General features: G+C 44.0%; 1 protein-coding gene across 3 annotated transcripts in view; it reads left to right on the top strand.

Moving 5' to 3' along the window:
• Positions 1–21,904, top strand: part of MUSK (muscle associated receptor tyrosine kinase) — a 61,834-nt gene that overhangs the window by 22,500 nt on the left and 17,430 nt on the right. The window contains exons 6-9 of one of the 3 annotated variants that reach the window (XM_044427955.1): positions 1,397–1,521; positions 9,702–9,861; positions 12,197–12,203; positions 16,253–16,516. In XM_044427955.1, the coding sequence (XP_044283890.1) occupies positions 1,397–1,521; positions 9,702–9,861; positions 12,197–12,203; positions 16,253–16,516 (556 nt within the window). Of the gene's footprint in view, positions 1–1,396; positions 1,522–9,701; positions 9,862–11,538; positions 12,204–16,249; positions 16,517–21,904 lie in introns of those variants that run through there. The other 2 variants (XM_044427954.1, XM_044427956.1) reach the window with 2 other exon arrangements.

Below are 21,904 nucleotides of genomic sequence, written 5' to 3'. Positions count from 1 at the left end.
CTGTGAGAAATCCAAGGGCTTAGAGTTCTTCTGCACAGGACTGTTAACCCACTGTATCTACATTCTTTTTATTGCAGAATTTAAATCTGCACTCTGCACAAAGAGCTTCTAATTGCCCTGGTCTTATGCTCCATAACCCCTAGGTAGTGCCAAGATATAGCAGAATAATGCAATTACACAAGTAGGAAAATGTGCTTTCTTTTGCTTTCAGAAATAATAGTCCATTTTCTCTGCTCTAATTGAAACAAAAAAAAAAAACAACAACAACTCAGAAGTGAAACCAGAGGTCACATTGTCATTTAAAGAACCTATAAGCAACAGAGCAGGGAATGGCGAATATACCATAAATGCCTCAGTCAGAAAATTTAGTGGCATCCAAGAAGCTCCTAGTGCTTCACTCAGCATCCAATCCAAGAGAGATCACCCTAATCTGCATTGCAATGTTGCTCCTTTGCACAATCTTTTTGATTTCAGGGATGCACTTAATGCTGGTTTGATGCATGCACCTACATGAGAGCATGCCCCTACATATGTACATGCGCGCGCACACACACACATTCCAGTGATCCAGGCACAGATCCTGATGATGGCTGGATGAGGAAGTACAGATCCGACTCTATTCCCTCCCTCAACACACTTGGTGCAGATGACTCTTCACAGGTGCTTCTAGCAAGGAAAACGCCACCTGCATCACTATATCTGGGGGGAAGGAATTCTGTGGGGACTAGGATAAAGCTCAGGGCCCATTGGTGGGCCACAGTTAAGGTAATCAGGAGCTGCATGTGGTTCTCTGGGACACAGGTAGTACACCTGGCCTTGCAATGAGGTGGGATCAAAAATGCTCCAAGCGCTGCACTCTGGAATGCTTTGTAAGAGATTATAAAGTAGAGCAATGGGAACATGCGGTGCAGACCACAAAATGTCTGATGCAGGCCCTGGTGATCAAGAATAATTTTGATAGTATCTGGAGCCACCACAGACTGGGAGTTCATAGTAGAGCGAGAATCCACAGGGCTGCAACCTTTGAATGGGTCATGGAAATGTCATGGAGAGGTAAAAATTCCATTTGGTGAGGAAGGGCAAACACTGGGGCTTGATTACTCCCCTCACAACCAGAGGGTCCTGTCCTGAAGCCCTAATGCCTCCCATGTCCTCGCTGCCCCACAGCACTCACTTTTCCACTGTTTTAGAAAATATGCTCCATGCAAAAGAGCCACAGAGCTCCATAGGGAAAGGATTCACCAGCTGACTCCTAAAGGTCCTGAATGAGTGGAATCCTCGCTCACTGGCTTGATTTCCAGCTATTCATGTGCTTTCTAAAATGAAACAAATTGCTCATGTTTGACCAGTGGCTGCACTATGCATTTTACTGATGCCTTTTACCTCTTCCATACAGTTTTTGCTCGCATCCTGAAAGCTCCTGAATCCTACAATGTCAGTTTTGGCTCTGTGGTAACTCTGCGATGTGCAGCAACAGGCATCCCAACTCCAACCATAACATGGCTTGAGAATGGAAAAGCTGTAAGTGTCCTTGCTGTTCCTAAGATCTGGTAATCGGAACCTGAGTAATTCTTTCACCCAGGTTTCCTGTTGGGTTTAAAACCAGGAAGACAGTAACAGGGAAAAGTTAAAAGGTTTTGCAGTGCTGAATGAATATGTACCTCCTACTTGTTTGTGCAACTCTGCTGTCTTGGGGTACTTACTGATAAGTCTTGAGTCCATCTTGACTGAAAAGCAACTTGTTAATATGAAGCCTCCCCTACCTAGCAACGCCTCCCCTTTTCACGACTCTGGTGCGCCCACAGCTGGAGTGTGGTGTTCATTTCTGAGCCCCTCATTACAAGAGGGATATAGCAAGGTTGGAATCAGTGCAGCGAAGGGCCACTAGGATGGTGGCTGGTTTGCAGGGAGGAGAGACTGAGGGAGCTGGGTCTTTTCAGCCTTGAGAGGAGGAGGCTCAGAGGGGACCTGTTAGCAACATGCAGTATGTGAGGGGGTGCCTCGTAGTGATGGGTCATGACCTTTCCCCCCAGCAGTGGAGGGCAAGATGCATTCCAATGGAGCAAAGCTCAGGGTGGATTTAGAGTGGATGCCAGGAAGTACTTCCTGACAGTTAGGACCCCTAGGGTATGGAATGGGCTTCCACAGGAGGTGGTTGAAGCGCCATCAGTGAGGGTATTTAAGGATAGGCTGGACAGGCACATGGTAGGCATGTCATGAGTGGAGCCAGCTGGAGCCAGGGGTTAGACTAGATGACTTAGGAGGCCTCTTCTGATTCACTCTGTTTCTATGTTTCACTGCATATTTCACATAGCTGGGCTTGACTGTTGAGTTCTATGGCAACTCCAATGTAAGAAAATGTGGTTGTCCACCAAGAACAAGAACAAGAAGAACACCACCAGCAGCAGCAACAGAATAGTGCTAGTTAAGACTCATTAGATGGAAGTGCAAAATTAATGCCTAGAATGCAAAGATGTTTGCGTGATCTTCAGGAAGTGTCATCGCTCTGTGGCAGCACACATATTTTTCATGTGGAAGGTCCCAGGTTCAGGACCTGGCATCTTCAGGCCAGCCCAGGAAAGATCCCAGTCTAAAACCCTGAAGAACTTCCGCCAGTCAGTGCAGACCAGGCATGACCATCCCAAGACGTCAGTAATGAGACAGTATATAAAAGCTTAAATAAAATAAAATAAAAGAACAACTTCTAGGAACCAGTTTCCACCTGTAGCCTACTGGTGGCCTCCACCCTCGCAATCACCAGTTTCAAATTGTGGTTAGATCTTGGTGGAAATTTGGCAGTGAGGAGAAAAACACCTTAAAACAAGGCCTGCAGAGAGTATTCTTCTTGCTTTTAACACAAATTTGTGTTCCTGGAAGCTGTGAGGAACACGGTGTTACATTAAAACAAATCTTTTTTTCCTCCTTATCACTAAATCTGATGGCAGTTTGGTAGCAGTAGGACTCTGGGGATGGCAGGGCTGCAAGAAAGGACATGGGGATGACATAAAGCATCCTCATGGTGCTGGCGATATTGCTCTAGATCAGGGGTCTCAAACTCGCGGCCCGCGGGCCAATTGCCGGGACGGGCAGGGCATGGGGGAGGGGCCCTGCGGCCTTCAAAGCGCCGGCAGCGCCCGGGCCGGCCGCAGGATGAGCGGCCCACCACCACCGCTTGATGCGGCCCAGCCTCACCCAGACTCTACTTCCAGCGGCCCCCAGGTAAGTTGAGTTTGAGACCCCTGATCTAGATGGACCAGTCATCTCATTCAGCATGGAGCGTGGACACACTCTGGACCTGGTATTCACGACGGGGCAGGAAGAGGATGACCTGAGGGTGAGGAACTTATGTTTGACTCCCCTGTCATGGTCGGATCACTTCCTGGTGAGGTTTGTGCTCGAGAGCAGCCTCCCCCTCTATAAGAGTGCGGACCCGATTGTATGGGCCTGCCCCCGGAGCCGGATGGATCCGGATGGATTCCTGAAGGCCCTGGGGGAGTTTCCGGCGGACAAGACTGGTGCTCCTGTCGAGGCTCTGGTCGAACTGTGGAACGGAGAGATGACCAGGGCTGTGGACACGATCGCTCCCAAGCGCCCTCTCCCACCAGGCAGAGTCCGCTCTTCCCCTTGGTATACACCTGAATTGCGGGCGATGAAGCGGGTTGGGAGACGACTAGAGCGTAGGTGGAGGAAATCACGGGATGAATCTGACCAAACACACTTGAGAGCCCACTATCGGGCCTATGCTGTGGCGGTGAAGGTGGCGAAAAAGAAGTTTTTTTCCGCTTCCATTGCCTCCTCACAATGCCGTCCGGCGGAGCTCTTTCGAGTGGTGCAAGGCCTGGTTCGCCTGGGTCCTAAGGAAGATCCGATGCCACCCTCAAAGGCCCACTGTGACGACTTTGCCAGGCATTTCAGGGAGAAAATCGCTCAGATTCATCACGAGCTGGACTCCACTAATGAATCAGAGGTCTCTGGGGAGACGCCAATGCTACCGTCTGGTCCAAAATTATTGGAGGAATTTCAATTATTGCGGCCTGATGATGTGGACAAGGTGCTTGGACGAGTACGTCCCACCACTTGCCTATTGGATCCTTGCCCGTCTTGGTTAATAAATAACTCCAAGCACGGGATTGGGACCTGGATCTTGGAAGTGGTTAACGCTTCTCTGAGGGAGGGTCAAGTGCCTGCCCCTTTAAAGGAGGCGGTAATACGACCGGTCCTGAAGAAAGCATCACTGGATCCAGAGATGGCCACTAACTATAGACCTGTGGCCAACATCCCGTTTCTGGGCAAGGTGTTGGAGCGAGTGGTGGCGGGACAACTCCAAGCACTCTTGGATGAAACTGATTATCTGGATCCTTTTCAGTCCAGCTTCAGATCCGGGTACAGTACTGAATCTGCCTTGGTCGCCCTGTACGATGACCTGTGCAGGGAGAAGGACAGGGGGAGTGCATCCCTGTTGGTTCTTCTGGACCTCTCGGCAGCTTTCGATACCATCGACCATGGTATCCTTCTGGATAGGCTTGCGGGATTGGGGGTTGGAGGCACTGCTTTGCAGTGGTTCCGCTCCTATCTCAACGGTCGATTCCAGAAGGTAGTGCTGGGGGACTATGTCTCTGCGCCATGGCAGCTATGCCATGGAGTACCACAGGGTTCCATTCTATCCCCTCTGCTATTTAACATCTATATGAAACCGCTGGGAGAGGTCATCAGGAGGTGTGGGCTGCGGAATCATCAATACGCTGATGATACCCAGCTTTACCTCTCGTTTTCCACTAATCCAGGTGAGGCAGTGGCTGTGCTGAACCGGTGCCTGGCCGAGGTAAGGGAATGGATGAGGGCCAATAAACTGAAACTCAACCCAGACAAGACGGAGGTCCTGTTGGTTGGCGGATCGGTTTTTGGAGAGGGTGGATTTGACCTGGTCCTGAATGGTGCAACACTCCCTCTTAGGGATAAGGTCCGCAGCTTAGGAGTACTCCTCGACTCGGAGCTTTCTTTGGAAGCTCAGGTGACAGCGGTGGCGAGGAACGCCTTCCTTCAGCTTCGGCTGATTAATCAGCTGTGCCCCTACCTGGAGTACGACTGCCTGGCGACGGTGACACACGCGCTGGTGACTTCCCGCCTAGACTTCTGTAATGCGCTTTACGTGGGGCTACCCTTGAAGACGGTCCGAACACTTCAATTGGTGCAAAATAGAGCTGCCAGGTTGCTGATGGGGACGGGGCGTTATGCTCACATGACTCCAGTCCTCCGTCAACTTCACTGGCTTCCCATTGAAGCCCGGGCCCAATTCAAGGTGTTGATTATGACCTATAAAGCCCTAAACGGCTTGGGTCCTGGCTACCTGAACGAGCGCTTACGTCCGTATATGCCCGACCACTCTTTGAGATCTGCGGGAGAGTCCCTTCTCCGGGAACCCTCCATGAAAGAAATTAGGAGAGTAATTACTCGGAGGAGGGCTTTCTCTGTGGTGGCGCCCAACCTATGGAATTCACTCCCCAAAGAGGTCCGCCTGGCACCGTCGTTACTGGTTTTTTGGCGCCAGGTAAAGACCTTTTTATTTAAACATCATTTTAATTGTTAAAACATATGATCTGGCCAGGGCAACTTCTTCTTCCTTCTCTTTTCTCCTCCTATATTTTTATTTACTTATTTTATACTGATAATTTTATTTTTATATTTGTAACTCAGTGTATTTTTTGAATTTTTGTATTTAATGGTAATTTATTATGTTCTATTGTATTTCAATGTACTTTATTGTGTTGTAAGCCGCCCCGAGGTTTCGGCAAGGGGCAGCATAGAAATGTTAATAATAATAATAATAATAATAATAATAATAATAATAATAATAATGTTCTAGACACTTGCTGGGCTCCTGTCCATTTTATTTTCTCTTTCTGTCTTTGTCACAATGTTTTTATTCTTACTGTTATTGAGATTCCAGTGGATTCCAACCATTAACAACCTATGCTTCTTCCCACCCCCTGAATTCTCTTGTGCCATCCGTATTTGAAATGCAACTCCATTGGCAGAAGAGCTTTCAGTTTAATTTTGCACTCATCTAGCAAGTTTTGAAAGGAATAACAGGCAGAGTTCCAAAGGATTTTGCGCGGGAGAACTTCCCAGTAGATTGTGTTCCAGAAAAATTGGGGGGAAGTGGGGAGCCAGATGGGTTTTTCAGCTAAAATTACATGGCCAGACTTGACTGTAGCCCTGTAATATCTATCAATAAATATTCAAATTTATATTTTGGTCTCCAGAAGCTGGCAGATTGACATAGATCTAAACACAGATGCAATGAATCCAAGACAGAATTCCACCCCCGCAGCAAATTTGATAGCATCTATAATGTGAAAGTAAAAAATTTGGCAACTAACCATGAAAGTCAATAGAACTCATTATGATTATTATTATTTTTTGAAATCTAGAGAGGCTTTGGCCTAAGTGTAGCGTGTTACATTTGGCCTGCTTCTGTTTGCAAAGTTTTTATACCTACAGTTCATTCCTTTATCTTGGCCATGCCTGAGTTGGGCTGTCAGTGATTTGGCATTTATGCCTGCAAGGAAAATGTCCACTGAGCCCTCCCTATTTTATATGTATGGTGAGTGGAACCATGTTGCATGATGGTTGCCTGAATCCTTAAAGAGAAACAGATGAAATAAAGGGCATATATTTGTACCCAGAGTCTGGTCAGTAGCATATTAGATGGCAGCTAACAGTGCAATCCTACGCAAGTTTACTTAGAAATAAGTTGCAGTACTTATTTCAGGCAAGTGTGTATATGTATTGCAGGCTAAATGGAATTAAACCTGGAATTTAAAATTAAAGGGGGACTTTTTCAGCATAAAAGGGGATATTCAGTGCCATCAACAAAGTACAGTTCTAAGCATTCTTTGGGAAAAGGCACCACAGTCAAATTGGTGTGAAACAGTTACGAATGCATAGCCTAGATATACGTAGTCTCTTCTTGGTTAAATTCTTTTAATGGTTTTTTCTTAAGGATTAAGAAAAGCCTTCTTTGGCAGTGAGTCATGGGATTTCTGTATACAAGAAATGATAATTTAGCAATCTCATATTTTGAGTAGAAAAGCTTTCAGCTTAGAAGGGCTCAGCACGCAATGTGTGCTTGCAATATGCACAGGACTTTCTGCAGCTTGTTGCTATTCTGCAGCGCAAAAGCAGGTTGCATTGCTCAGCTGCCTTTCAAACTGTCTCGAAGCTAGCTGTGCCAAAGCGATAGCAGACTTTTTTTTAACCTGCAGGAGTCCTGACAGGAGACGGCCCATATACTGAAGCTATTTTCAAGCCTCTCTGAAAGATTGTCCTGCCTCTGGGAATTCTTGCAGCAGACATGGCAAGGAAAGCATTCTCTGCTGTGTGGTCCAAGCTGAGAATGAACCATTCTGACTCATTTTTCAACCTCTCACATTTCCTTTCCAAAGTCTTTTGCCAGAGCAAAACACAAAAGATTATCTGACTTGACCCCTTTTGGGCTTGGGTGCAGCCTATATAAGTACAGCCACATGCACCTTAAAAGAAAATCAGAGGAAGCTGAATAACTGAATGGCCACGATAATGACAGAATTGTATTCCCCAGGGTTTGGTGTCCTGGGCAGGATCTGGAAAATCTCCATGTTCTCTTTTTCTTTAGACAAACAAAGAGGCTCTTGCCCTTATGTGTTTTAAGAAAATGTGTGGGCCAAAGCTCAGAAACCATAGCATAACAGAAAGGGCTTTTGATCATTGGAAGAGGAGGTTTTTGGAAACAGAATAGATCCCGTTTACTCCCACTCATTCCCTTGTATCCCTATAAATATTCTTCTCTAATTCCATACACCTTTATAGCCATCCAAGAGACCCTCCCTCTTCATAAATGCTTTGGGATCAGGAATATGACCTCTGCCCACTTTTTTTACTAGGCCTATAGTAAAATGCCATTTTATTATATATATATATATATATATATATATATATAACCACAATTCAGCAGGAATCAATTAGAAAACCTGGAGCAGCTGATCTAATATGCCAGATTTGTTCTGAGAAAAAGCTTTGGGTCTCTGGTTTCAGAATTTGGAATCTCCGGGTAAAAATACACACTGACCTAGCTGACAGTAGATGATTGACTTCTATGACTGCAGAGAAATCTACAGATGTTCTATGGAAAATAAGGAAAAGCAGTTTAAACTTGGGATTTTATTAAATCTGGTGCATGAGCTCAGAGTTTACAGCACCTGGATGAACTCAGGGAAAACCAAGTTCATGCCCTCAGGAAATTGCTTCTGCACACCAGCAAGAATAATTTCTGTTCACTAAATACAAGGAAGTGATTTCTGAAGAAAGAAAATATTTTAACAGATTTTACTTTGAAAATATCAGACTGTTTAAAAAGAAATCTGAAACCTGAATCGATCATCTTGTGAAATCAATTAACACGGGGTGTTTATCATAGGACTAGCTACTGGTTTGCTTTAAGCATTGCTGTGAATATTCTTATTAATGTAAGAATGACATCTCCCTAATTAAAGTGGAATAAGGGAGCCCAAGCATTGTTATCAATCAGAGCAGGGTATTACATTTCTTTATTTATTATATTTATAGTCTGCCTTTTTTTCTTTCAAGGAAATCAGGGTGGTTTACCTAGCTCTCCTCCTCTCAGTCTTATCCTTACAACAACAACCCTGTGAGGTAGGTTGGGCTGAGAACCTGTGACTGGCCCAAAGTCACCCTTTTGGCTCCATGGTTGAGCAGGGACTAGAACCCAGATTGCATAATTCCCAGTCCTGCACTTTGCACCACTATACCACACTGGTTATCTTTTAGCAAATTTCATTGCTAAATTATTGACTCTTTAATACTGTCTCCTTATTTACTCAAGTAGTTTTGGAATCTTTTTTTTTTGTGGGGGGGGGGGGGGAAGAGGCAGGTGCTCCAAATGTACTTCTGAAATATTCATCCTAGGGATGATGTTAAATTATCAGGCTTAATCTCATGGCCTAGGTTGCTTTTGTTTGCTTTTTATTTTAATTCTGTTTCTCTCCATTTTATCCGCACAACAGCCCTGGGCCATTGGTTAGGCTGAAAGTCAACGACTGTCCAAACTCACCCAGTCAGTGGGGATTTGAACCTGGAACCATCCACATCCCCGTTCAACATTCTAACCCCAGTGGTTTGAGAAACTGGCATCTCTTTCAAATAGGCTCAGCATTTGCATTTCAACAGTGGTGACCTGCAGTGTCTGTTGGGGATTCTCTTTCCTTGAGAGCTAGGGATGTCTAACAGGGGTGTCAGAGCATCCTTGCCCTACTATGGTTCCTTTGGGTCTTTAATTGGGTGAAACCGTAAGAGCTGTGTTGGTATAAAACGGAGAGAGCCAGTGTAGTGTATTGACGTATTCCACAGGGTTTCAAGGGGAGCTTCGATCTTTTCATGCAGTAAGTGCTTTTGGGGTTTTTATTGTATTCAGACTCACAATAATGTGTGAAGTCCTTCTTTAATGCCCCCATTTTATAGATGGGGAAATGGAGTTAAAGAGAGACCGTAATTTGCTCAAGGCTGAGAACTGAGCAAGGAGCAGAAGATGAACCCATTTCCCTGCTGGAAATTAGCCTGTTCTGCCCACTGGAGCATGCCGGATCTAAGCTTCCCAGGTGCTCTGGTGAAATAAAGCCTTCAGCCGTGCTCTCTCTTTGCTTTAGGTCTCAGCAGGATCCATAGTTGAAACGGTCAAAGAACGAGTGATTGATTCTAGGCTGCAAGTTTACGTCTCCCGGCCTGGTTTGTTCACCTGTGTCGCCACCAACAAGCACAGTGAAACTTACGGCACCGCAAAAGCTGCAGCCACTATCAATGTATCAGGTATGTCTTTGGGAAGGAGGCAGCTTGTGTGGGATTAAATGACAGTTAACTCTAGCATGGGTTTTTACAGACAGAGAGACAGACCTTGTGGAGAGGGAAGAACATGGCTTCCTTGTAATTTGCAGCAGGATAAATTTGATCTAGGAGTGCACCTCGTTCCCAGTGATTTCTTCCTCTATTATTACACTTCAGAGCTTGCACAGCTATAATTTCCTACATATTTGCTGCCATCCTGATTACAGTGTCCTAAGAGCACTCTGTAAACTCATCCAGGAGAAGGAAGTAACTGTGATGGAGCACTATATTAATATCACCTAACGGCCATGTGAAAATAGTTCAGCCGGCCACCAACATCTTGAGTATTACTTACAAGCAGGGGTGGCATGTTGGTCTTAAAAGAAAACATGTAGAATCCTCGCATGTTCAGAAAAATGCCCTGTTCTTTACTCGCAGCATTACAAAAATTGCACCGTTGCTTTGATTTCAATTTCTGTGAGTGATGATCTTGTGAAAGGTGATAGAACAGGGTAGCAGCCAGAGGACTGAAATCAATTTCAGAGAAATGCTTGGGGGTCACACCCTAGTGATATGTGGAGCAAAAGAAATGGGGCGGGGAAGACATACCAAAAATACCAGTACATTGTAGCCTAAAGCTTCATGACTGCTCAGAAATCAGCTATGAACTCCATGAAGTTTATGCTTAGGTGCACATGCTTTGGATTCTGTCCACCAGCCCCGTGGGCAGCCATGGCTGAGCCAGTGCATGCAGTTTGCAGGCGGCTTGCCTCCCGCTCAGGCCCCTTGCCACGCTGCTTTCATGCATACGGCACCCACAACCTGCCTGCCCTTTTGCTTGGTTGCCAACCTGCCCCAAGTCGCCTCTTCCCCTGGGCTACATGGAGCAAGCACAGCCCTTCCACGGAAGTTGGGTGGAGATGTCCAGGCATTCTTTCTGGGAACGTTTCCCTAAGTGCGAATGAGTCAGCCGGAGGGAGAAGGGAGGGGAGGGATGCGAAGCAAAAGCAGGGCAAACAGAGCACATCTTTGCACTGTAATGCCTTCCTCCCTTCCCCTAGATAAAGAAAGGTTAGCGAATAAGGCGCGGCGCCGGCAACGGCAACGTGGGTGGGAGGTAGTTTTGGGAGTTCTCCTCCTGCCTCTCCATGTTGTGTTTGCTCTCTGTGCGCTGCTTACGCATCCTGACTCCCAGCTGTGGGCTGCCAGGATGAACAAACCGCTCACAGCCCCCAAACTGTACCTGGTTTGCACGGTGTGGGTTTGCAGAGTGGGACAAGCCACAGTCGCAGTTTAAATGGCCAACATTGTTTGTTTTGGGGGTTTTGGTTTTTTGTAAGCTGTCCAGAGACTTTTAGTATTGGGGCAGCATATAAAAACTTTAAATAAATAAATAAACTTCAGGGCAAGCAGTGGCCCTTGTACAAAGCTGCTTTGTGGGGGGGGGTGAGAGAGAGAGAGACAAGGGGGCTTTGAGCTGAGCAGCATCACTCTTTCTTCCAGTGATGCTGCTCAGCACACCAAGACAGTGGAGGAGGAGGAGGAGGAGGAGCTGGCCCATGTGGCAGGCAGCCCAGTGGCCTGAGACAGCACTGGCGGCACACCCAAGTCCCACGTGGGCTTCCTCTTTCAGGACTGGAGAGCAGAGTGCAGCTGCAGCAACAGCAGCACAGCAAAACTGCCCCCACTGACCACATAGCCTGCCTCCTGCCTTATAGGAGGGCAGCCATACTTGAAAAACACCACAGTAGGCTTTGTGCTTCAGACTTAAGTGAGTGTGGCATAATACATGGGAGAGAAACTAATCTTTTCCCCCAGAATTTAGATTGACCTTGTCTCTTTTTTGAGCAGAATGATGAACTCTTACATGTAGTGTGGCCAAAAAAATGGGAATCAGGCTTCCTTTTATACTACTGAGTATATTCCATAGTATTTGAGCATATGTTAATGAAAGCTGATGTGCTGAGGGAAAATAATATTACTGCTGGACTAGAAGAGGAATTACGCAGAAAACAGAATTTTCCCTCTTTTGTGTTGGTTCTTCCTTTAACTAGGGCTGTCTAGTCATCTAACAAATGCTTCCTTGCATCCTTTGTAGTTGAAGACTTATTCAGGAATAGTTTTTATCCCTTCCAGTGGCTCTGAAAAAAGCTATCTTTCAGGCTTTATTTGTGCTCTGAAGATATGTGTGTGTGTGTGTGTGTGTGTGTGTGTGTGTGTGTGTGTTTTAGAGCAACATAAATAGTACTGACCATTTCTTTCTCTCCTTCTGCCCTGAACACAACTATTTATATGGATGGATCTTGTGTCTGTACCATAGAATGGAGGTAAGAATAATCTTGGGATGTATATTGCTGATGAGAATGATTTGTATAACTAGCTGTGTAATCAAGTCATTGCACAGCCCATGTTTTGCATGCCAGGTTCAATCGCTAACATCTCCAGGAAGGGCTGGGAGATGCCACCTGTCCAAAACCCTCGATTGCCACTGTTGCCCGTCAGTGCAAACAATGCCAACCTAGAAGCTCATTGCTAGAGTGAATGATCTGACTCAGTTTAAGACAGCTTCCTGTGATCCTCTGCTATGTATAATTGGTTTCCAGCTAAACCCTCCCTTTGTCTTTTCTCACAATTAATTCTCATCAAATGCTGTTTACTGAAAGTGTGTAAGCATCCAAGAGAGCCTATGAAACCCAACTTGGCTAGCTGACAAAAGCACTGTATGAAACAAGTCTCTCCTATAGTAGTCAATTTGTTGCTCAAATTGGATGCTGTATATGAAGAGCATTAGCATGGACCAAGGTTACACCATTGTCTCTGGAATGGTGTTATTCAAGGGAGTGGGAGATGAAAACCAAAGCTAGAAACAAGTACCAGAATAAATAGCTTTGATTAACTTAATCACCCTTGAAAGCTCCTTTCTCTTGATCTTATCAACTGTAGCCTTCACATCTACAAAGGCCATATCTGAAAATGAATTGATGAACATAGATTACAAATGGAAAAACTTTTCTGAAATGAGTGCCTGGATCTACCTTTTTGCTTGGCTATTTACATTTTAATTACTCTGCCCTGGAAAAGAGACTCAAGGAAATACTAATGACTTTACAAAGTCAAGAGACTGAAAAAATAGTTACCTCCTGTCACTCTGAAAGCAAGGATGATGCCCTTGTGCAGACAGGATTGGTGCCAAAGTAGAGCCAGTGAGAAACATGAGGGAGGAACCAGCATCCTCGAGTCAATCCCAAAGAATGCAAACATACAACAAACAATGACAACAGCCCAAAGAGGGAAAAACTCCTCCTCTCTAGCAGTCCAACAAGAGCCGTGCATGTTCTGGAGCCAGCTGGGAAAATGAAAGAGGAGAGCAAGGAAGAAAGACCAAACGGCACCTTTGTCCTTACAGAAGCTGTCTTTAACTTGATGCTCTTCAGGTATTTTTGACTACAACTCCCAGCATTCCGGACTGTTAGCCAAGCTGGGTGGGGTTGATGAGAGCTGAAATGCAAAATACCTGGAGGGTACCACTTTGAGGTAGCTTGAGGAAGGCATGGGTGGCTAGCTAGCACGCCGAAGAGGGACACCCTTGTTAAAAGCCGAGGACACACAGTTACATCGTGTTAGAGTCGCCACATGTAATATTGATTAGGAAACCAGCCCTCGACACAGAAGCCTACGAGTAGTAGCAGAGAAAGCCGCAAGCAGTGTGTGCGTGCCATTCATGAAATGAAATTGAGAGGACGTTAGCACAAGGAGAAATATAATTCTTGGCTCGTCTGCTATATCCACAGGGTGTTCTGCTGCTATCATGTTACTATCACGATTGATTGCTTCCTTTTACATGAGTGAAAAAACATTTAAGCCTGACAGTATAGCAAAAGAAGTGGAATTAAGCATGCAGTTTGCAACCCTCAGATGGAATGCTGAGCGGGAGAAAAGATCAGGGCTCTACAGCTGGAATTCACATATAAAAAGCTGAGTGCTGGGAAATGCTTGGGTCAACTTAATAGTAGAGAGCTCATTGTCCTTCAGGCAAATGGGTTTTCAATGTTCAGCTGAGGAAAGGAAATTTTTATGAAGTTGTAGATAGCGCAAATATTTAGGACTGATTTAACCTGAACTCTGTGACCTGTGTTTACTCTGAGACAGGATGAACAGCACTGATGGATCTGGCTAAGTCTTGTCCCCTCGCATTTTTCTTATATTGAGCTGAAGTTAGGGACATTTGAGGATTTCATGTCTACTTGCAAAATGTGTTCTCAAATCCCAGTGTGTTCTCAAGTGGGAGCACAAGCAGAAAAACTCTTCCTTCATAAATATTTGCAAATTGTCAAACATCCAATTTCATTTGAAAAAAAATGTGCAGATTTGTTAAGAAAAAGGTGCACAATTGTGCAACTTTTAAAATGTGCTATTTTACACTTCATAGGGGGAATTTGTGCAAAACAGATTTCTTTGCACACATTTTATGCCTGATCATGTCCATTTTGCTCAGTTTTTCAATTTGTGCAAAACAGAGATTGCTACCACAAGTTCAAGTTAAGTAGAGGCAAGCACTGATTCAGGGTTCAGAGAATTTGGGTGAAAACAAATATTCATTTGCATAATCCTTGTGGAAGATAATGCAGAAACTCACAGAATTGGCTTGTAGGTACTTGCTAGGCCAGCGCTGGAAGATTTTCTTGAGAACAGACATTTGCACAGTCGCTTGAGATGAATGCCTTCATGAGACTGAGCAGGAAACTGGAGAAGAGATTATTCTTTTTAAATGTCAGGTTATGTGCTGCAAATGGCTATTAGTACCATGTGTGGACCAGTGGGCAGATAAAAGCTAGTAACTTGTGGGCTAGAAAAAACTTCTGGACTTGCTTGCAAGACAGCTGTTGGGAAGACAAGGAGTAAGTGAACAGAATCTCAAAAATTTCCAGCTTCAGTACAAGATCTTGCTGTCATTCAGCTGGAATTCTGTTTTCTATGTAATGTGCCAGACTATGTCTAGGAATCCTGATCCTGTGAGTATGATGTTGATGATGAAGATGATGGGGGGCTTTAGATTATTGACACTGGATTTCATCCTATGGAAGATGAGGAAGGAATTTCTCTCCTGTCTCTGATCCTGTATGAATAGGGAGCAATGAGGTGGCTCCTGGCAGGAACACAGAAACTGCTTATACTGAGTCCATCTCATACCTTATATCTCTACCTTAATGGTAATTGGTTCATCTAGCCCAACACTGTTGACACTGACAGGCAGCAGATCACCAGGACCTCAGGCAGGATCCCTTCCTAGCCCTGCCTGGACATGCCTGGAGTCCGTCATGGAAACTTTTGCATGCAAAGCCTGGAACCCTAGGCAAGAGCTGGTAGGCGAATCCAGGATGCAATCAAGTTACTGCTGCATGTATATCCCCAAATTTCTCAAGGCAACAGACTCCTGCAGAGGTGAAACAGAGAGCAAACCAATCATTGGTCAAAATCTCAACATTATGTTTACGGGTGGAGACTGCGATCCCATGTGTACTTAGCAAGGGAGTCAGTTTAATGGGGCTTACTTCAGACTCCACTCATATAGTGCACTGAAAGCAAGCAGGAAGTTAATTCACTTGCCTACTATGACATTCAAATTATAGTAATTTTTTCTAATTACGCACACAAATCTGCATATGTGAATAGCACATGCAAATTTGTGCCCCTTTTGTACTAAGGGTCTGAGATTTTAGGTAGCCATTACCACCGCTGCACCGAGATTTAATTAAAGATCTTCATCCAGCTGAAACAGAACCTTTAGCTTTTATTTACAAAGGCAAACCATCTTGCAAAGACAATGGTTTCAAAGAAGCATGCACTCCTTCGAAGGAATGGAAAGGAGAATCCGGTCCCTGCTTGATTATTCTCCCCATTCTCTGACTTCCTCCCTTGGACTGAACGCCAAGGGGCTGAATTCTATTTGAAGATGCTCCCAGGGGCCCTGGTGCAGTGGGGGGAAAGGCTGAAAGCAAAATGCACAAGCTGCCCCCCCCCACCAATTTATTTTCACTTAAAGGCCTTACTTTGCAAAGGAGAGTACTTACTTTACTCTTTAAAAGGTAAGCAAGCCTTTGGAGCAGTATTTCAGCTGTCAGAATGGGCTGGAGGGGACTGTGCAAAAGCCAGAAAAACACCAAACAATCAGTGGCTGGGGGAAAAGCGCAGGACTGGGAAAGGGATGTGGTCTTCTGGAAGCCCCTAGAGGACGGGGTTTGGCCACTGGGCTTGAGGGTCTAACCTCTGATGCAGAGTTTATGCTCCTCTATCATCAACCATAATCAAACTTGAAAGCCTCATTATCACCTCATTCACAAGGCAGAGCAAATGTGTGTGTTTCTCCCACCAGCAGACTCTACAAGGGAGATGCAGGTTACTGCAGCTCCTACCAGGGAGAGGTGTGTAGTGCACTCCTGGCAAAGGATGCCTTCGTTTTCTTCAACACTTCCTATGGAGACCCGGAGGAGACCCAAGAGCTACTTGTCCGCACAGCATGGACTGAGTTGAAAACAGTGAATCCCTTGTGCCGCCCAGCTGCTGAGTCGCTGCTGTGCCACTACATCTTCCAGGAGTGCAGTCCCTCCAGGATCGGACCGGCTCCAAAACCTGTTTGCAGGTAACACAAGTGAGCGGAGTGAAGCACTCTGGCCCTTTACCTGTGCTGAACAATTGCAGGAAGAGTCAGGTTTGCGTGGCAGCAGAAGAATTTCCCCTGAAAATATAATGCTCATGAGCAGATAGTAAGAGAATTCTCCCAAACTCCACGTGTGATTTCAGTGTTAGAGACCTATAGTAGTCTCACACTGGTTTAGTGGGAAACATTCACAGCATGATCGTGCCCATAGCAACAACCCTAAAAAGAAAAAAAAAGCTCTAAAATTCAGGCAGTTCGGTTAATCCAAACCAGTTCTCGCAAATTTCATTGTCACCAGGAGCTGATGGAATCTTAATTGCCTTTTGTAAAGCTGATGGGTCTTAATTGTAGCAATTAAATAAATAAATAAAGCTCCATTCCAGACTAAGCTGCACCAACAACAGGGTTGTTGTCAGTACAACAGGGAACAATTTACTTTGATTTTTATTTTATTTTATTTTATATTTATTAGATTATATTTATATTTATTCCACCCCATTAGCCAAAAAGGCTCTCTGGGTAGGTTGTTGCTGGGTTGCTGGGAAAAATATATTTTTGCTGGGAAAATTAATTTCCTCTCAGTTATTTTGAGTAGGATGTCAGAGAAATCTGCAACAGTTTCATATGACTGTAGCTTCCTATGAATCCAAGGACCTGCTGTCCTGGGTCACATGGATTCTGATGGCTTGTGGATTTCTTAAGTGCAAATTTAGTCATAGAAAAATAAGAAAAGCTGGTTGAAAATGTACATTTTCCCCATGTACTGCAGTGTGAAAATATGTATTTTTGGAGGATTTGCTCAGCTTTAGAAATGGAATTTGTGCAAGTGCAGTAATTTGCACAAAAAACTATGACATGCACAAAATCCAGTTCCATCAATGAGCAGACAATGGGGAAAAAAGTCACCTGAAAATATGCAAAACACAGAACAGATTTAACAAAGTCTGTGCATCTTTAGCTATGTGCATTGCAGCTCAGCTCCAAAATTCAGAGGGAACAGAGAAGTCCTGCCGGCCAGGTGGGGGAGGCCCGTGTCCCCGATAACAAAGTGTTCTGGCGTTGCATTCTTTCAAGTCCTGATTATAATAAGACAGTGATCCAGAATGTGACTGGCCAAATAAGTTGTATTAGCAATAACAGTTGCTCTCTATAGAAAATGCTTATAACTATTGTCACCATAAAAGCTACTAAAGTAAGGTGTGAGTTGGAATTAACCCCCGCCACCCAAAATAAAAGAACAATTCAATGGATCAAAATCTTCTGTGTGGTGCAGACATCTGATGAAAGAGGTAAAGCAGGGATGGGGAATGTGCAACCATCCAGGTATTCCAGGAATGCCATTCTCATCATGTTCTACTATTAGCCATGCTGGTGATGGGTGATGGAAATTGCAGTCCAACGACATCAAGAGAGTTGCATCCTTTCCACAACTACCATAAAGAAAGGAAATAAAGATACATACTAAATATTTATTGAAAGGGTTGTTAATGTGTAAATGAAGGCAGATATGGTATACTAAGCTGGGATACTGCAATGTCCCAAACTAATTAGGTTAATAGGGCAGAGGAACTGCAAAAGAACACAAGAAGAACCCTGCTAGGTCAGACTAATGACCTACCTATTCCACCTTTCTATCCCTTCAGTGGCCAGTATCCCTTCAGTGGGATGCCCATAAGCATGACATAAGTGCAACAGCATGGGTACACACACACACACACACACACACAGAGAGAGAGAGAGAGAGAGAGAGAGAGAGAGAGAGAGAGAGAGAGAGACATGTGTTTTCATTAATGTTGGCTCCTTTATGCAATTGTTCCACATTAAGTGCCCAATTTTGTCATTGTATTTATAATGGCATCAATCCAAAGAGTTCTTTTAGATGTCCCCAAAGGCTTCCATGTCCTCAGTGACATTTTGACATACACACACACACACACGCACCATTTCACAATGGTGCACACCCATGATTTTCCAGAGCTATTCAACATGGTATGAAGTGAGTGGCTTGCACTTTGTGGGCACATGGAACCATTTGTGAAATCCCTTGGATCTGGTCAACAGATATTTCCAGCTTCCATCCCATTCATGCTGTTTTTTGGAAACCATTTGGTTTCTCCATCCTCTGTCCTAACAATAACTTTTGTCCATGATATAAATTACACATTGGAACAATCAAGTGCTCATTTTTTCCAGGGCAATCTGTAGTTTCTTTTGATCCCTCAATCAAAGCTTTGCTGTGGTCTATAAAGCAATTTGAAATTCTTTGGTGTGCTCCAATAGCCAATGTATATTTGCAATATGATCTCAAGTGGCTCTTCCTTTTTTGAATCTAGGTCGAACATTAGGCGTTTCTTGATAGATATAGAGTTTTGTCACTCTGCTTGCATGGGAAATTAGTGCAATGGTCCTATAGTATCATCTCCTTTCTTGGAGTTGGGAATGTAAATTGAATGTTTTTAATCTGTGGGCCATTGCTTTGTTTTCCTTATTTTTTGGCGTATTCTTGTTAGGATTTGGACTGTTTCAGTCTCTGCAGCTTGAAATACTTGTGTTGGTACCTTATCTACTCTGTGTGCTGTATTCCTTCCAAGTGCTTTCAGAGCAAATTTCTCTTCACTTTCTAATATTGCAGGTGGTTCTCCAGAGTGACAACATGCTAACAGATTTAGTATACATTTAGTGGAAGACTGCCAAAGAGGTTGAACACAATTATTTGACTGCAAAAGAGGAAAGTTCTTAAAAATGAGGGAACTGGTAAGGAAGAAGCTGAAGAAGGGAATCAAAAAGTTTAAATTGCTTCAAAGCTCTTGGAAAGTATGCAAAAACATTACACCAGAGACATCAATAACATGCATACCACAAGTAGGAAAAGGAGCACTAAGTCCAGGAAATGGACTTAGCATGGTTAACACATAGAGTCAAGGAAGCTATTAGGGAGAAAAAAACTTCTTTCAAAAAATGGAACATTTGTAGAAACAGGAAGAACAGAAGGGACCACAAGCTTGCACAAGGGAGATGCAAGCATACCATCAAAGAAGCAAGGAAACAGTTTGAGGAGAACTTCCCTAACAACATCAAGGCTAACAATAAAGAATTTTTTAAATATATCACAAGAAAGAAAGTGGCTAAGGAAGCAGTTGGGCCATTGGCCGATAATGGAATTAAAGGAGCCCTAAGCGGGGATAATGGGATTGCAGAGAAGCTGAATGAAATTTTCACAGCAGAGGATGCAGAGCAGATACCTGTTCCTGAGCGTATGTATTCTGGAAGGGAGTCTGAGGAATTAAGGCAGATAACAGTGACAAAAGATGAAATTCTCAACCTTACTGACAAACTGAAAGTCAGTAAATCACTAGGCCTAGATTGTATCCATCCTAGAATTCTCAGAGAACTCAAACATGAAATTGCTAACCTTATTAAAATATTTAATATGTTCCTAGAACTGGAAAATGGCCAACAGAATACCAATTTTTAAAAAGGGTTTCAAGGGTGATCCGAGAAATTACAGGCCAGTTAGCTCAACATCTGTTCTGGTAAACTGCTTGAAAGCATTATTAAAGAGGCAGTCAGTAAGCACACAGAGTGACAAGGCCCCTATGTGAAAAAAACAAATCAGGATCATTTCTACAAGGGAAAGTCTTGTCTCACTAACCTATCGGAGTTCTTTGAGAGTGTCAATATGCACATGGACAGGAGTAATCCTGTAGGCATTGTTTACTTCAGCTTCCAAAAGGCTTTTGACAAAGTCCTTCACCAAAGGATCCTGAGTAAACTAAGCAATCTGGGATAAAGGGAGGAGTGGCCTTGTATGGATCACTAACCGGTCAAAGAACAGAAGACAGAGGATGGGAATAAGTGGCAGCTTCTCCCAACGGAGTCCCACAGGGTTCTGTATTAGGAACAATGCTTTTCAACCTATTCATAAATGATCTGGAATTAGGAGTAAGTAATGAAGTGGCCAAGTTTGCTGATGGCACCAAATTTTTTTTAGAGTGATTTTAAACCAAAAAGGATAGTGAGAGATCCCAAAGAGATCTCTTCAAGCAGGGAGAACGGGAATCAAAATGGCAAGTGCAATTCAATATAAGCAAGTATAAAAGTAAGGCAAGTTGGAGCAAAAAAAAAATCACACCTTCAAATATACATTGATGGGATCTGAGCTTCCAGTGAATGAGCAAGAAAGGGATCTTGGGTAGTAGTGAACAGGTGGATGAAAATGTTGGTCCAATGTGGAGCTGCTGTATAAGTAAACTCTGTGCCAGGAGTAGAAAATAGAACTGCCAAAATCTTACATCCCTTATAGAAATCTTTGCTCCAGCCCCACTTGGAATATTATATTCCGTTCTGATCTCCTTCCCTGAAAAATAGCTTAGTGCGTTGGAAAAAGTGCAGAGAAGGGCAACAAAAATGACCAGGGGCCTGGAGCAGCTCCTCTGTGAGGAGCAGCTACAAGAACTGGGACTGTCCAGCTTAGAAAAAAGGCAAGGAAGGGGAGACAGGATAGAGGTGTTAAAATAATACATGGTGTGAAGAGGTAGACATTTTTCTCACTCTCCAATAACACTTGAACCCAGGGTCATCCCATGAAGCTGATTGATGGGAGGTTTAGGACAGATAAAAGGAAGGACTTCTTCATACAACATATAGTTAAAACTATGGAATTTGCTGTCAGGGGAAGTGGTGATGGCCCTCAATCTGGATGGCTTTAAAAGGAGATTGGGCAGATTTCTGAAGAAGGAGGCTATCGGTGGGCACCAACCTTGCTGGCTATGTGCAACCTCCTTGCCTACATACATCAATTGCTGAGGAGCTTGGGCAGGTGCAGGTCTTGTACTCATCCTGCTTGAGCAAATCTGTGGGCAGCTGGTTTGCCACCGGGATGGACTTGATGGACCATTGATCTGATCCAGCATGGCTTTTCTTACATTCTTATGTCATCCTTTTATCTCTTCTGTAAAGCTCCTTCATGTATTATTTCCACCTTCTCTTTATTTCAGACAGATAGTAGGACGCCCTGTTTGTGTTTCAGCATTCCTAATCTAGCTCTGAATTTCTCTTTGGTTTCTTAGAAGAGGTGTCTCGTTTTCCCTGTTATTCTTGGAACATCTGGCAGAGGTCTCTTGTTTCTTCTCTTTTGTTGTTCTCATCTATTTGTTTGTACTGACCATTGTAATGATGGACCACTTGATTATTTCACAATTTCTATTTCTTTATCATTTAAACTAAAGTTATGTAATTCTTTGTAGACATTATTTTTGTTTTATTAATATTCTGCCACAGTCCTGCTTTGGTACTTTCACTTTTATCGGGAGTCATTTCTGGTCATTGTTGCTTTTTTGCCAGTAGTATGGTATCATCCGCATACCTTAA

This window comes from Varanus komodoensis, unplaced genomic scaffold (genome assembly GCF_004798865.1).
Source record: "Varanus komodoensis strain SLA01 unplaced genomic scaffold, ASM479886v1 scaffold19, whole genome shotgun sequence".
NCBI classification, from domain to species: Eukaryota; Metazoa; Chordata; class Lepidosauria; order Squamata; family Varanidae; genus Varanus; species Varanus komodoensis.
The sequence above is the reverse complement of the archived record's forward strand: the minus strand, read 5'-3'. Positions and strand labels throughout refer to the sequence as shown.